A 13,665-nucleotide genomic window follows, 5' to 3' on the forward strand; every position below is an offset into this window, starting at 1 on the left:
TGTTGACCATGATGGGGGAATGGTTTAGTAACTGTAAATGGCATCACTGGAAATATGAACATGACCACATTTTATGTTCCAAGAATGATCTTTAACCTCATCACCAATATTATCTTGTTCGAAATTTAGATTGAGCCATCTTGTTTATTTTGAGGAAATGAATAACAGAAAGGAAGATTTATTTTAAGGACCACATTTTCTTCTTAATGTGGAAATCCTTCCCCATTTCTGGAGGGAATATATTCAGATATATTCTTCATATCTGTAAATGAACATTTCAACTCAAAAACTGCTATCTTAATTAAAGAATGATACATGAGTACATATCACTATAGGTCCACAATGAATGAAGTTATCGAAATTAAAAAAATCTGTATCTTCCTTTCTTCAAGATAGTCAATTTTCTCTTTCATTTGTGTCTTTACGTCATCATAGCAAGTATCATGTAATCATGTATATCATGTATACAAGTTACTATAAACTTTAAGACATAAATTTAGAGTCAATCTTACTTAGCAAAGTAGCTTCCTATATAAAAGACTTTATGTTTCTAAGTTTTAAATTGTTCAAAAGTAAGCACTTACTCCATAATCAGTGGTTCGTCTTGAAAAGTCCTATTGAGTATGGTCATGTTTTTAGAATCTGTAAAAAAAAGGATATATATGTGTACACATACACACACACACACATGAGTATGAAGTGCTGGATATGTAGATAAGATAATCTTCTTATCTACAAAGTAGTCTTTCATTCTTTAAAGACTAATCTCTAATTTCCTGTAACACTTATCACTAAGGAGACATCAAAAGCTTCATTTAAACTGGGTGGTGGTGGTACACACTTTTAATCCCAGCACTCAGGAGGCAGAGGCCTGGTCTACAAAGCAAGTTCCAAGACAGGCTCCAAAGCTACACAGAGAAACCCTGTCTTGAAACCACCTTCCCCGTCCCCCCAAAAAGATTCTACTCTCAAGAGCTTCATTTAACGATAAGCCATTGATAAGTTCATATTATAGTGAAGACTCAATGGACAGCTTCGTTTGAGGTTCCCATCTGAATATCTTGTAGCTGACTTTTTTTCTATACAATTTGGTAATCAACAATATTTCAATGTAGACAAATAAAATAGCATGTCTAACCCTACCCACTCTGCCATGTCCATGTTTTCTATAAGCAGCACCTGCTTATGGTAAATGAAAGGATGACTGGATGAATTAAGATTATTGTCTGCATTCCCAAATGTTGACACAAGGCATACATGCATTTGCCCTCTTTGAATAAAGCTGTCAACTTTTGAATTATCAATTGGCTTTCCATATAGGGTCTCAAGATTCATGAATGGATATAGTAGAGTGACTCACAACCTATACTTTAGTACTTTTCTGTACGGAAGACTAGAAAACAAAAAGGAAGGTTTGCCAGATATCCTACCTAGCATTTGTGATGCTAAACTAAATGTAAGCCTTGTGAATACTTGGCCCATAGGGATTGACACTATTAGGAGGTGTGGCCTTGTTGGAGGAAGGGTGTCACTAAGGAGGTGGACTTTGAAGTCTAAGGTGCTTAACATCCGCCCACTGTTACATTCACTTCTGCTGTGTGGATCTAGATAGAGAACTCTCAGCTCCTTCTTCAGCACCATGTCTACCTGCATGCCACCATGCTGATAATGGACTAAACCTCTAAACTGTTAGTCAGTGCCCACTTAAATGTTTTCCTTTGTAAGAGTTGCTGTGGTCACGGTGTCTCTTCATAGCAACACAACCCTAACTAAGACACTTGCTAACCAGACAGACCGTAATTTTTACAGGCATGTGTGGTAAGACAACATCTATAACTCTACTACACCTACCTTTGTGTTTGCACACTGAATTTGCAGTAAGAGACTAAATGCACCATCCATTTTGCTGATGAGACTATTAGCAATACTGGGATCATTTGAGCAACTGTTGTGCACCTGGTCATTTCTCATAGTTAAAGGACACAGTACCTTCCTTAGTGTACATAAGATTGTTCCCCCAAAGCTCTGGTTTGGACTTTTTACCACGAGACAAAGCCTCACATTTAGACTTAGCAGACATGGAAGTCACAGAGTTCCACCTGTCTCTGCCTCCCAGCTGCTAAAGTAAAGGTGTGGGCCATCATACAAGGCCTTAAGTTAATTCTTTAATTACTCCAATAATGTTAAAAACTAACAATATATCTTCTTGAAGTGATCAAGAGCAGATTTTGTTCTCTGGAATGAACTAGGTTAGTTTTCAAAAGAAAATAAACTCTTAAGAAGTTTTTACTAGAACATAAGAACAAAATATGCGATTGTTTTGAGAATAACTGTAACATTTTCATTAAAAATACCAGGTATGTTTTCACAATTTATCTTCTCCAGCCAATAATAAATAATAAAAAATTTAAAACTCACTTAAGGTTTGATTTTGTCCCCAGAAGATAACAGCTCCTAATTCATTGTTGGTATGATTTTGGGGAAAATATGTGAGCAGGACATCCATTTGTGAATCTCCATCATAATCACCAGGGACTACACTTGTTATTAATGCACTGTGACTCCTAAAGGAAGTAAAAATTTTAAAAATATCAGAAAAGTTACAGAAGAAAAGGATGTCTTTATATTTACTGTGCAAAATATTTTTAATTCCAAATTCAAGATTTAATAGAAATAATTCTTTTGTGTCATATGCCCCCTTGGGTGTAGAGATCCTTTTGGCCTACAGAAGAACTCATGATGAATGGAACATAGAACAGTTTTATATAACACCATAAATCTGAACTATATCAATAGCAAACCTATTTATATTCAAGTGCTGGCTCAGTGGTAGTGTTGGTGTAGTATGGATGAGGTTCTTGGTTTGACTTTCACTATCACTTAAATATAAGCAAAACAAATACAAGGGGCTGGAGAGACAGCTCAGCGGTTAAGAGCACTTGCTGCTCTTGCAGAGGTCATGAGTTAGGTTCCCAGCACAAGGTGGTTCAGAACCATAACTTCAGTTCTAGAGGGCTCCAATGCCCTTTTCTACCTCTGAGGGCTCTTGGTGCACTTATACACACTCAGGTATACATATTCATATAGACAATAAATATTTAAGACAAACAAAAACAAAACCACAGTGCAAAAATTTATTTGAAAACATGCAAATAAACACTAAAGGTTAAAAATAGTTATATTGGAGAGGAATAATAGAGTGCAGGAGTAAAAAGACAATTATTTTTACTTTCAAAAATATTCCAAACACTAGTTAGAACAAAGGGCTGAAGAAATGGTTCAGTGATTAAGAAAATATATTATTCTTTCAAAATACAGGAGTTTGGTTCCCAGCACCAGGAAGGGAGGACAGCTCATAAACACATGTGACTTCAGTGGAGCCAAAGCCCACTCTGGCTTCTGAGGCACCTGCATTCATTCACATGCCTATGTACAGGTAGGCAGGCAGGCAGGCAGGCAGGCAGGCAGGCAGGCAGGCAGGCAGGCAGACAGACAGACAGACAGACAGACAGACAGACAGACAGACAGACAGACACACACACACACACACACACACACACACACACACACACACACACGTGCACATACACTTAATCTTCAAAAAATTAAAATAGTAATTTCTAAAATGTAAGACAATAATATTGTATTAATTCAAAGAAAAATTTTAAGTCTTAATAAAATCTACCAGACTGTGGTGGTTCATGCCTTTAATCCCAGCATTCAGGAGGCAGAGACAGGCAGATCTCTATGAGTTCAAGGCCAGCCTTGTCTACAGATCGAGTTCCTGGACAGGCTCCAAAGCTACAGAGAAACCCTGTCTCAGAAAAACCAAAACAACAACAATACAAAACAAAACAAAACCCAAGCCCTTTATATCTTTTTCTTATTTTTTTTTTTTATTTTTCAAGACAGGGTTTCTCTGTGGCTTTGGAGGCTGTCCTGGAACTAGCTCTTGTACACCAGGCTGGTCTCATAGACATTCATCCACCTGCCTCTGCCTCCCCAAGTGCTGGGAGCCCTTTATATCTTATATATTTTTTTGACTTATAATTCTCAAAGGAAAATAGAAACACACCTCACTTCTGGGTGGTTAGCTCATTTCTTGTATTTATCCATTTCTGTTTCTCTTACTCCAAATATTCATGGCATCAATTACTCCAAAAGTATTTCTGAAAATAAATTCTTTTTCATTCATTTATAAATTTCCTCCCAATATTCTAATTTAAGGCCAATGTTTTCTTAACAGTTTCTGTATTCTGAGTTTAAACTGATGAATTTGAGCACCAATTAGCCCACACAGGGACGTGAATTCACAGATATGGTAGTGCATGCTTTCCTCAATCACTTGACACATTATCTTTTGAGACAGGGTCTCTCACTGAATGTGAGTCTGTCAGTCTTGTCCCAGATGGGAATGCAAATTCAGTTCCTCATGTTTGTACAGCAAGTTCTTCCCTGAGTCATCTTCCTAGCTCCTCCGAAGTAATTAGAACATACATTAGTCTGTGTCCCGAATTCATGATGTATGTGAATAACGGGTAAACCAGTGTCAGTACATTTTTCACAACCTGTGTTTTGTACAACTTACAATGACTCCGACTTTCTCATATAATTGAATTCAAACATTTTCAGTACTTAGGAAGGATGCTAGTCTGTTCTGACTTTTCTTTCTCAGTGTCTCTACTTTTCTGTCAAGTAAATCTTTTCATTTCTCTGCAAAATGCTATTTTCACTGCTATCTTTTGTAAATGCTATATACCCAAACTTAAATTTTATTCAAGCTATGTTGTTAAGCTCAATCCCATGATTGTTTGGAAGCTGCAACTGGTTTGCACTGACCCATCTCTTTCTCCATTAGCTTAGAGAGAATATCTAACTTGGTCCCTAGAGTTCCCAAATAATGATGGTTCACTATCACTGGGGTCAATGTCTCCTCACAGACAACAATGAAAAAGGAATGACAAGAACTATTATTTAAATCACATTTTAAAAATTAAGATAATTTCAAAAACTTGATTTCAGTTCTGTCAAAACCAAACCAAACCAAACCAAAACCCAACAGAAAAACAAAACAGAACTAGAAGGACAGAGGTCATGGATCTTTATTCCACATGCAAAATATTTTTAAGATGATGGGACTTTTGTTAGTTATCTGCTTCTGCAGGAACTATCATGATGAGACACAGTTCATTCAAGAAAGCATGTTTATTTGCAAGGGAACACAGAACAGACTTGGATCCACCAAGATTTATTTTTGTAAAGATGGATTATTTTTAAGTTTTACTTTTAATTGTTTGTCCTTTTAAAATTACAACTATTTATTTGTATCTCTCCCTCTCTCCCTGCCTTGCACATGCGTGGTTGTGTGTATGACGGCACCACAGTGTATAAGTAGAGATCAGATAACAATTTATAGGAGTCAGTTGTCTTCTTCCACCACTCAGATCTGGGTATCCAACTTAGGTAACCAGACTTAGTAAAGTGCCATCTCACCAGTCCTCACCTTCTTTATTTTATTTATTTTTTTACAAATTGCTTACTACTCAGACTTCAGAAGTAGGGACTACGTATCACAATACTACAGCCGAACAGAACTGATTTCCAACATAACCCAAGCTACTGCATTTTCATATATGCAGGGCTAATATTTCCCAAAATAAGCATCTGTACTTACTTCAAGGATACCAGTACCTTGGGTTTAAAATAGGGTGCACTCTGATCTGCCAAAAAGACGATTAAGTCATTTCCTAAAAGAAGCAAATGAATGATTTTAGAAGAAATGGTTTTTGGTAAATCATCCAGTTGGCACTTGAATATTTCTGGGTACTATTTCTATAAGGAAACGTTTATTCTAATCTAGGTAGACAGCATTCTAAAGGACACTCATACTAATCTGATGGAATGTAGGAAAGGGAAGTATGAAAACTCATACTTGTTCCAGGCAATGTGAAGCCATGGGATTCCATCCAGAGGCTGACAGACTAATTTAAAAGAGCCATCCATATAAAGAACACATCTTACACTATCCTATTCCATACTGAGTATGAGAACCTGGTTTGATGTGCAGCAATAGAGAACACACACACACACACACACACACACACACACACACACACACACACCAAAACAACAACACAAACCCTTATTCTTTACTGTGCTACTACTGTTCAGCCTTGTGTTTTCCACATCCAATCAGGTCTCCCTTATATGAGGCTGTTTATTTCATTATACAGATTCATCATACCAATGATACAGGAATTCCTACTGCAACTTTTCACAAGTAACAAGGATACAATTCAACACATAAGCAGAAAAGGCAGAGTCCCCCACCTCCCAACTTTCTTCCTTTGCTTGCTATGGAACTACCTTCCACAGGATGTGTCTGTGGAACTCATTTATCGCTCACTGGGCCAGACTTTCATAAATGCTTAATCAAACACAGGGTATCCTTAAAGTTAAGGAGAGTCTCTGGCTTCGCTATAGGTTCGCTATAGGCTTGCACCATACGGGTTATCATTCAAATATAGGGAAAACATCCAGGTCTATAGAGGTTCTGCGGTGCTGGAAAGAGCCCTCAAGTCCTTGTGGGGATTCTGCCACTCAGTTCTGTATCAGCTTTTAACGTCATTCATTGCCTTGGTCTTTAACCAGCACGTACTAATGAATGCACTTTGTTATTATCAAACTTTTTTTTTTTTCTATTTTAAGTCTTAATGCAGTTACTCAACTTTCAAGAACGGCAAGTTGGCCAAAAGTGATGTGCAGGACTACGGTGATGAGGTGTTTAAGACTACAATAATAGGCAAGGTGAGGAAGGGTCAGATGTACTCTAAAATACCAGGCAGCTCATACTGGAGAAGTCTGTAGTTAGAGAATGTTACCACCAAGAAGGCACTGCGTTTATCAGTAGGTAACAACAAAAAATGCTTGTGTGAGCTGTGGAGTGTTTGATGCCTTAGGAGGCATCAGTAACTTCAAAGAAACGTGGAGATTCGCAAAAGGAAGGGCAGATGAAGTGAGGAAACAGTAGAGGCAGTACATTTCTCATAAGAAGTGACTGTCAAGTTGCATCTTTTTCGACCCAAAGGGGCGGAACACTGGACCAAAAAAAAGGGGGGTGGGGTGGGAGGGACAAACGCACAGGCCAGAAACCAAGGTACTTAGGGACCAGGAAGGACTTTGTCAGGCAGGTGGATAATCACCAGGTGAATGCTATAGGCTGCTGGCTGAAGGGACTTGGTGTGTTCTTAAGGCGTGGGGGCTGCTGATGGTCAAAAGGAGCGGTGATTGGGTCAGGACCCGGGGCTGATAAAAACTGGTGAAAGGAAAAGCCGTCAAGGATGATGAAGATAAAAGGGAGAGCCACAAGGCTGGGAAATGCAAGCGGGAGGGTAACAGGGACAAGGAGGCGTGGGTACACCGGGAGGGGCAAACAGAGGGAGGGCTGGCAAGCACTGACTTTCCCGCAGCACGAAGAGGTCCGTCTGTTTGTCGGAGTTGAGGTCCCCGAAGGCCGCCAGGGTGCCCCACGCCTCGGCCCCAAAGAGCTCGGCCGTGACGTTGTGCAGAGCCCGCGCCGGGGCAGGCCCAACGCTCAGCACCGTGAGCCCCAAGAGCAGCGGCGCCAGCAGCACCCCGGCGCTGGGCAGCAGGCCCGCCGCCATGGCGCCCTCGGCCCCGCCGGCCTCCGCTGCGCTTGACGGCAGCCGCAAAGCACCGTGCGCCCGGCCGACCGAGAAAAGACACAGGGGGCGAGCTCACGGACGGCCCCTCTCTGCACTCTCACGCTCGCCTGGGGCTGTCCCTCCGACGACCAAGAGGCCAAGGAGCTAGGGCGACGCCTGCCTGGGAGCTCACTTCCGGCCGGCGTGCCTCCCGACAGTGTCGCGCGCGGGGGCGGGGCCGGGCGGGCGGTGCTGACTGGCAGCCCGGGCGGTGAGCACTGCGCGATGGCGGGGGCGGAGGGACTCATGGCCGAAGTAAGCTGGAAGGTCTTGGAGCGACGAGCCCGGGCCAAGCGCTCAGGTTTGGCTGCTTGTGACAACAACTTTGCCCCTTCCGGGTACAGTGGGTGGTGCTCTTCCTCAAGTCCCCTGGAGGGAGGCGGATGGGATCGATCTGAGGGATCAACTTGTGTCCCTATGTTGTCTTCAGAAAGCAGTAGGTGGCCCTGGCTGTGCCTGGATCTTGTTACCTCTGCCCTCCACACCCCAGGCTCTGCACTTCCAGCATTTAGAAAACTTCCGTGTTTCTTCCTCCCCAAGTTATTTCCTCTCCTAAATTAGCGGCAAGCTGACTTCTCCAGCAAAGTTGCCCCTAGAAGCCAGGCAGTGACAAGTTCTTGGAACCAGAAGGGTGCCTACCACCTCTCTTCTGAAAAATTAGGTCTTCATTTTTAGTGAGGTCCTAAAGAACTGGCGACTACTCTTGTCTTATTTCATATGTCCCCTTCACATTCCTCAATAAGTTTGAGCCGCAGCAAGTTCTGTGTGTCAGAAATTGAGGAAGACGGGGTCTGGGCCGCAGAGTTAGTGTACAGTTAGGGTTCAGACTGGAATTGGCCTCTTCCATAGCCAGGGGATCCCATCACCTGTAGTTTCCAGTTGTGGTTTCCAACGATGGAGGTCAGAAGATGCCAACAGTCCAAGTGTCCTGAACTGACTTGTTCAAATTGCAAAGCCACTGATGATGTAAAAGTTAGTACTCCTGGTTAATAACCCCTCAGAGAGCCAAGACTGAAACTGCTCCTATTAAAACTGGATACATAATCTTGAGGGAAAAACGGTGTCCCTAAACTGGAGAGGTGATGGAATGACAAATCTTCAATCAAGGGCCTTTCCCTTGTAAAAGAGGGAGGAAAGATCGTAGAAAGTACCAATTTCATTTTGTTTTAAATCTTAAAATCCTTGTGTTTATTTACTTAGGGCTGTCATGGAACAATCACACGAGAAGTTGAGAGAGTTTAAAAAAGTAGTTGACTCCAGTTCAGTGTCAGTACAATTATTTGAAACAGTCATGGGATATTTGTTTCCTACTTTCTCTTAAAATTTTCTATGTCATATAGAAATATTGACTTGGTTATTCAGAGTATGTCTGTGGGAGTATAAAAGTGTTACTAACTTGTTCCTTTTGGGCAAAGAGAATAACTAGTCTTCCAGGGAGTTGAACAATGCCCCCCAACATATTTTTGCAACATAATTCTTTTTAATAAGCATATAGAGTCTGTTTTTTCTTCAAGTCTTTGTTTTACTTAAATGCATGTCACAGCAGTAAATGTTAAAAATCTTACTTTTCTTAGTAAGGTAAATTTTGTTTTATTTTGCTGTTTAATGCAGTTTCTTAAACCAGTCCCATGCACAGTAGTTACCTAGATAGTATCAATTTGAAATGTTCCTGAATGTTTACCTAATGAGTAAAATTTAGATAGAAGTAAACAAAAAATTGAGGCACATCTTTAAAATTAGTAGTTACCTTTGCAGTTTCTAATTTTCAGACTCTGAGAAATATAGACAGTAAATCCTCTTGAACTACATTATTTACTTCCTGCTAATTATTACAAAGAATTATTTTGATTCTGTTTACAACTTTTAGGAGAATATATAAACAGTCTTGTTTGAAACATGAATTAACCTGTTTCTGGGATAGACTACTCTTTGGAGTTCTAACCATTGTTACATAGTATCACAACAACTTTACAATAAATGGTGCTACTCATGAAATGTTTCTTTGTAAGTGGATATTATATTTCTGTCTATTCATGTAAGCAAACTTAATTTACAAATAAAGGAAATCAAATTCTCAAGTCATAAAAGGTGAACTAAAATTATTTAATGATCTTCAATTGTCTTTTGCACATTGCATCATGCTAATAACTGCTCATACTGCTTTCAATTAATCTAATGCTGATTGCTTCTAACCTTTACTAAACAGTTTTAAAATCGGTGTAGTTTAGCCTGCAACGCTTATGATAAGAGTCAAGTTGAAATGGCCCACTCACCTGATGCAGCCTTCTCTTCACCTGCTTTGTTAAGGGCTGGTAAGTGTTCAGACCCCAAAAGGGTCAACTGACAATTCTATATATCGTTGTTTCCCAGGGTTGATGTCACTATATTTTTCATTTGTTTTATGAAAGTGGACCCAACTTTGAGCATCATTTCAGTTGGTGTTGGGCTTATGTTTACATTGTATTTTGAATTTGTGCTGTGGTATACAAGAAAGGCAAAGGGTGGAGGACCTGTTCTGACAATTGCAAGCTATTTAACCAAAGGCTGTTTCTTAGTGCCTGGGAGCCTCAGTTGTCAAACGAACTCATACTATTGATTTTTAAACGATTTTTGTTCGTTTTCTAGGTATTGAGGTGCACATGGATGTGCAAGTATCTTTGTAGTGTGTATAAATTCCTCTGGGTACATGCCCAGATGGTAGGTTTATTTTTAGGTTTTTGAGAATCCTTCAGTCTTATTTCCAAAGTGGCTGCATTAGTTTATACCCCACTATCAATTTATAACAGTCCCCTTTATTAACATTGGTGGTAGCATTTTTTTTTTTTTTTTGTCATTTGTGATCTTGATGATGGCCATTTTGACTGGTGTGAAATGGAATCTCAGAGTAGTTTTAATCTGCATTTCCCTGATATTCAGGGATGTTTATAACTTTTTTTTTCTTTTTATCTTTTTGGTTTTTCGAGACAGGGTTTCTCTGTGGCTTTGGAGGCTGTCCTAGAACTAGCTGTTGTAGACCAGGCTGGTCTCGAATTCACAGAGATCCACCTGTCTCTGCCTCCCAAGTGCTGGGATTAAAGGCTTGTGCCACCAATGCCCGTCTGTTTATGACTTTTAAAAGGGTTTCTTAGACATTTGTAATTCTTTTGAGAGCTCTATTCTTGTTTTGGTTCCATAGCCTATATTTTAATTGGGTTGATTTTTGGCATTTAGGTTTTTTGTTTGCTTGTTTGTTTGTTTGTTTGTTTGTTTTTGAGACAGGGTTTCTCTGTGTAGCACTGGCTATCCTGGAACATGGTCTATGGACCAGGTTGGCCTTGAACTCAGAGATCTACCTGCCTCTGGCTCTGGAATGACAGGATTAAAGGCATACACTACCACCACCTGGCTAGAGTTTAGTTTTTTAAGTTCCTTGTATATTCTAGTTACTATTTCTCTTCACTCAATTAACTGTTTGTTTTGTTATACAGAAAGCCTTTTAATTTCATGAGAGCCCATCTGACCACTGTTGGTCTTATATTCCTATGCTATTTTGAAAACCCTTACTTACATATTGAGGTGTACTTGTTACTTTTTCATCTAGAAGTGTTGGGATATCAGGTCTTACACTGAAGTCTTTTATAGATTTGAATTTAGTTTTATGCAGGGTAAATATAGGGATCTAGTTTCATTCTTCTACTTGGCAATGTCTAGGTTTTCCAATCATCACTTGCTGAAGACACTTTCTTTTGTCTAATATAGATTTTTTGGCTTTTAGTGAAAAATCAGGTAGCTTTAGTTGTGGGAACTTCTTTGTGTGGTCCTCTATTGTACTGAAATGCTTTATGTGTCTGCATTTGTGCCTATACCATTTTATTTTTATTACTGTGGCTCTGTAGAATAACTTGAACTCAGGAATGGTGATATCCCTTGTATCAGTATTGCTTTGATTCTCCTTGGTCTTTTGTGCTTCCCTATATATTTTAAGATGTTGTTTTCACTGTCTGTGAAGGCTGTCTTTGAAATCTTGATTGTGATTGCATTTAATCTGCAGGTTATCTTTGGTAAGATGCTGATTTTCATAATATTAGTTCTTCCAGGCCATGAGCATGGAAAACCTGACCATGTTCTAGTCTCTTTCTCAATGTATTTCTTCTGTATCTTAACAGTTTCATTATAAAGGTTTTTCCTTACTGTAGTTCGGTTTGTTCCCATGCATTTTACTTTTTGGTGGCTACTGTAAATGAGATTCTTTCACTGGTTTCTTTTTTAGTATGTTTGTCAGGCCTAAAAGGGGGAGCTCTGCATGTGCAGTCCTCACACAGGTTCCTACTGTGTAACTAGTGACCTGACAATGATGTGTCATGTCACTGTGGATGTCCCACCTGTTGCCAGGGCTGAAGTCAGCCTGGTGTTTTAATCCCAACAAATAGTATTTGTGTTCTTTGAAAGTCTGATTGAATTCTGCAATGAATTAATCAGATTCTGTTTTGTTTTTCTCCCCACTTTTGAGATGGTTTAATGCTTCAAACTCAATGGTTATGTATGTAAATTATCTAATTATAGATCTAAATTATTTATTTCATCTTGGTTTAATTTTGTTGATTCATATGCATATAGAAATTCATTTCTTTTAGATCTCTTGATTTAGAGGAATACAAAAATTTAAGGTATTTCCCTATTTTTTAAATTTTATTGGCATTTGTTATGATGTATCCCTTTGTACTGTCAGTTTTCTTACTGGATTATTTTCTTTCTGTTAAACAAAAGGATTGTGCGTTTTGCCATCTTTTGAATGAATCTGCTTTTCCTCTCACTGATTTCCCCCACTCTCTGCTTAGGGTCTCAATGTGTATTCCTGACTGGCCTGCAATTCACTGTGTACACCATATTAGCTTGAATACACAGAGATCGAATGCCTCTACCCCTCAACTGCAGGGATTAAAGGCTCTTACCACCACACTCAGCTCCTTTCATTGAGTCTGCTTGAGTCCTTTCATTAATTTCTGCTCTGATCCTAATTATTCCTTCCCATCTATTGCTTTTGGGTTTGGCCTGTTCTTATTTTTTTCTTTCAAGGCTTTACAGTGCATCATTAAGTTATTTATTTGACAGTGCTCATTTTTCATGTAGGTATTTCAGGTTACAAACGTTCTGTTTAGAACTGTACTTACTGTGTTGCATAGGTTTTGGAATATCATATTTTCAAGTTTATTTCATTTAAAATTTTCTAAAAAAATTTCTTCCTTTATTTTTTTAGTGACTAATTTATCATTTAGTAGTGTGTTGCTTAATACCTCAATGTTTTTATACTTTGCACATGTTCCCTAGCTTTTGATTATTGACTTATTAACTAAGGATGCTATTTCGCTTTTCCTATATTTGTTAAGTTTCCTTTGTATTCTGAATTCCATTAGCTTAGAATTCCTTTTTCCTGTCATTTTATTCCAAGGTAGTCTCTATCATTGGAGGAGAGATGTGTTTCTTAGATCTACAAAAGTATGATCTTGTTTTTTTTAATACAGTCTATTAGTCTGTGCCTTTTTAGGAAGGAATTGAGGCCATTAATATTTAGTTGTTTTTGAAGATGTGTGTTTATGTCATACTGATATATTTTCCTAGCCGTTATTTGATTACCTGCCCTGATATTGTTTATTTGTCTTTGTATCCTTCTTTTGTCTGACATACACCTTCTTGTTTCCTCTGTGGAACTGGCTTAGTGGTTAAAAATTCTTTTAGTTCATTTTTATCATGGAAAGTTTTTATTCCTATGTCACTTATAAAAGACAGCCTTGCTGAGTATAATATTCTAGGTTGGTAGTTGTGGTCTTTCAGAACTTGGAATATATTTCTTCTAGCGCTCTGGCTGCTACATCCTGCAGCTTTCAGTGCCTTTTCTTCATTTTGTGTTTTTAGTGTCATAATATGTTATGTCGTGAGGAATCTCTTTTCTGCTTCTCTGTGA

General features: G+C 39.0%; 2 protein-coding genes across 12 annotated transcripts in view; one reads left to right on the forward strand and one right to left on the reverse strand.

Annotated features, from left to right (window-relative positions):
- Itfg1 (integrin alpha FG-GAP repeat containing 1) overlaps positions 1 to 7,858 on the reverse strand; it is a 116,852-nt gene extending 108,994 nt beyond the window's left edge. Inside the window, exons 1-4 of one of the 2 annotated variants that reach the window (XM_027406298.2) lie at positions 7,460 to 7,855; positions 5,675 to 5,747; positions 2,419 to 2,564; positions 585 to 642 (exon numbers count right to left, since the gene is read on the reverse strand). In XM_027406298.2, the coding sequence (XP_027262099.1) occupies positions 585 to 642; positions 2,419 to 2,564; positions 5,675 to 5,747; positions 7,460 to 7,664 (482 nt within the window). In that variant the 5' untranslated portion in view covers positions 7,665 to 7,855. Of the gene's footprint in view, positions 1 to 584; positions 643 to 2,418; positions 2,565 to 5,674; positions 5,748 to 7,459 lie in introns of both variants that reach the window. The other variant, XM_035442573.1, reaches the window with a different exon arrangement.
- Positions 7,859 to 7,897: 39 nt separating this feature from the next.
- Positions 7,898 to 13,665, forward strand: part of Phkb (phosphorylase kinase regulatory subunit beta) — a 189,094-nt gene continuing 183,326 nt past the window's right edge. For 5 of the 10 annotated variants that reach the window (XM_027406294.2, XM_027406288.2, XM_027406296.2 and 2 more), the window contains exon 1: positions 7,898 to 8,025. In XM_027406294.2, the coding sequence (XP_027262095.1) occupies positions 7,950 to 8,025 (76 nt within the window). In that variant the 5' untranslated portion in view covers positions 7,898 to 7,949. The other 5 variants (XM_027406289.2, XM_027406290.2, XM_027406293.2 and 2 more) reach the window with 5 other exon arrangements.

Source organism: Cricetulus griseus, chromosome 3 (assembly GCF_003668045.3).
Source record: "Cricetulus griseus strain 17A/GY chromosome 3, alternate assembly CriGri-PICRH-1.0, whole genome shotgun sequence".
Classification (NCBI taxonomy): Eukaryota; Metazoa; Chordata; class Mammalia; order Rodentia; family Cricetidae; genus Cricetulus; species Cricetulus griseus.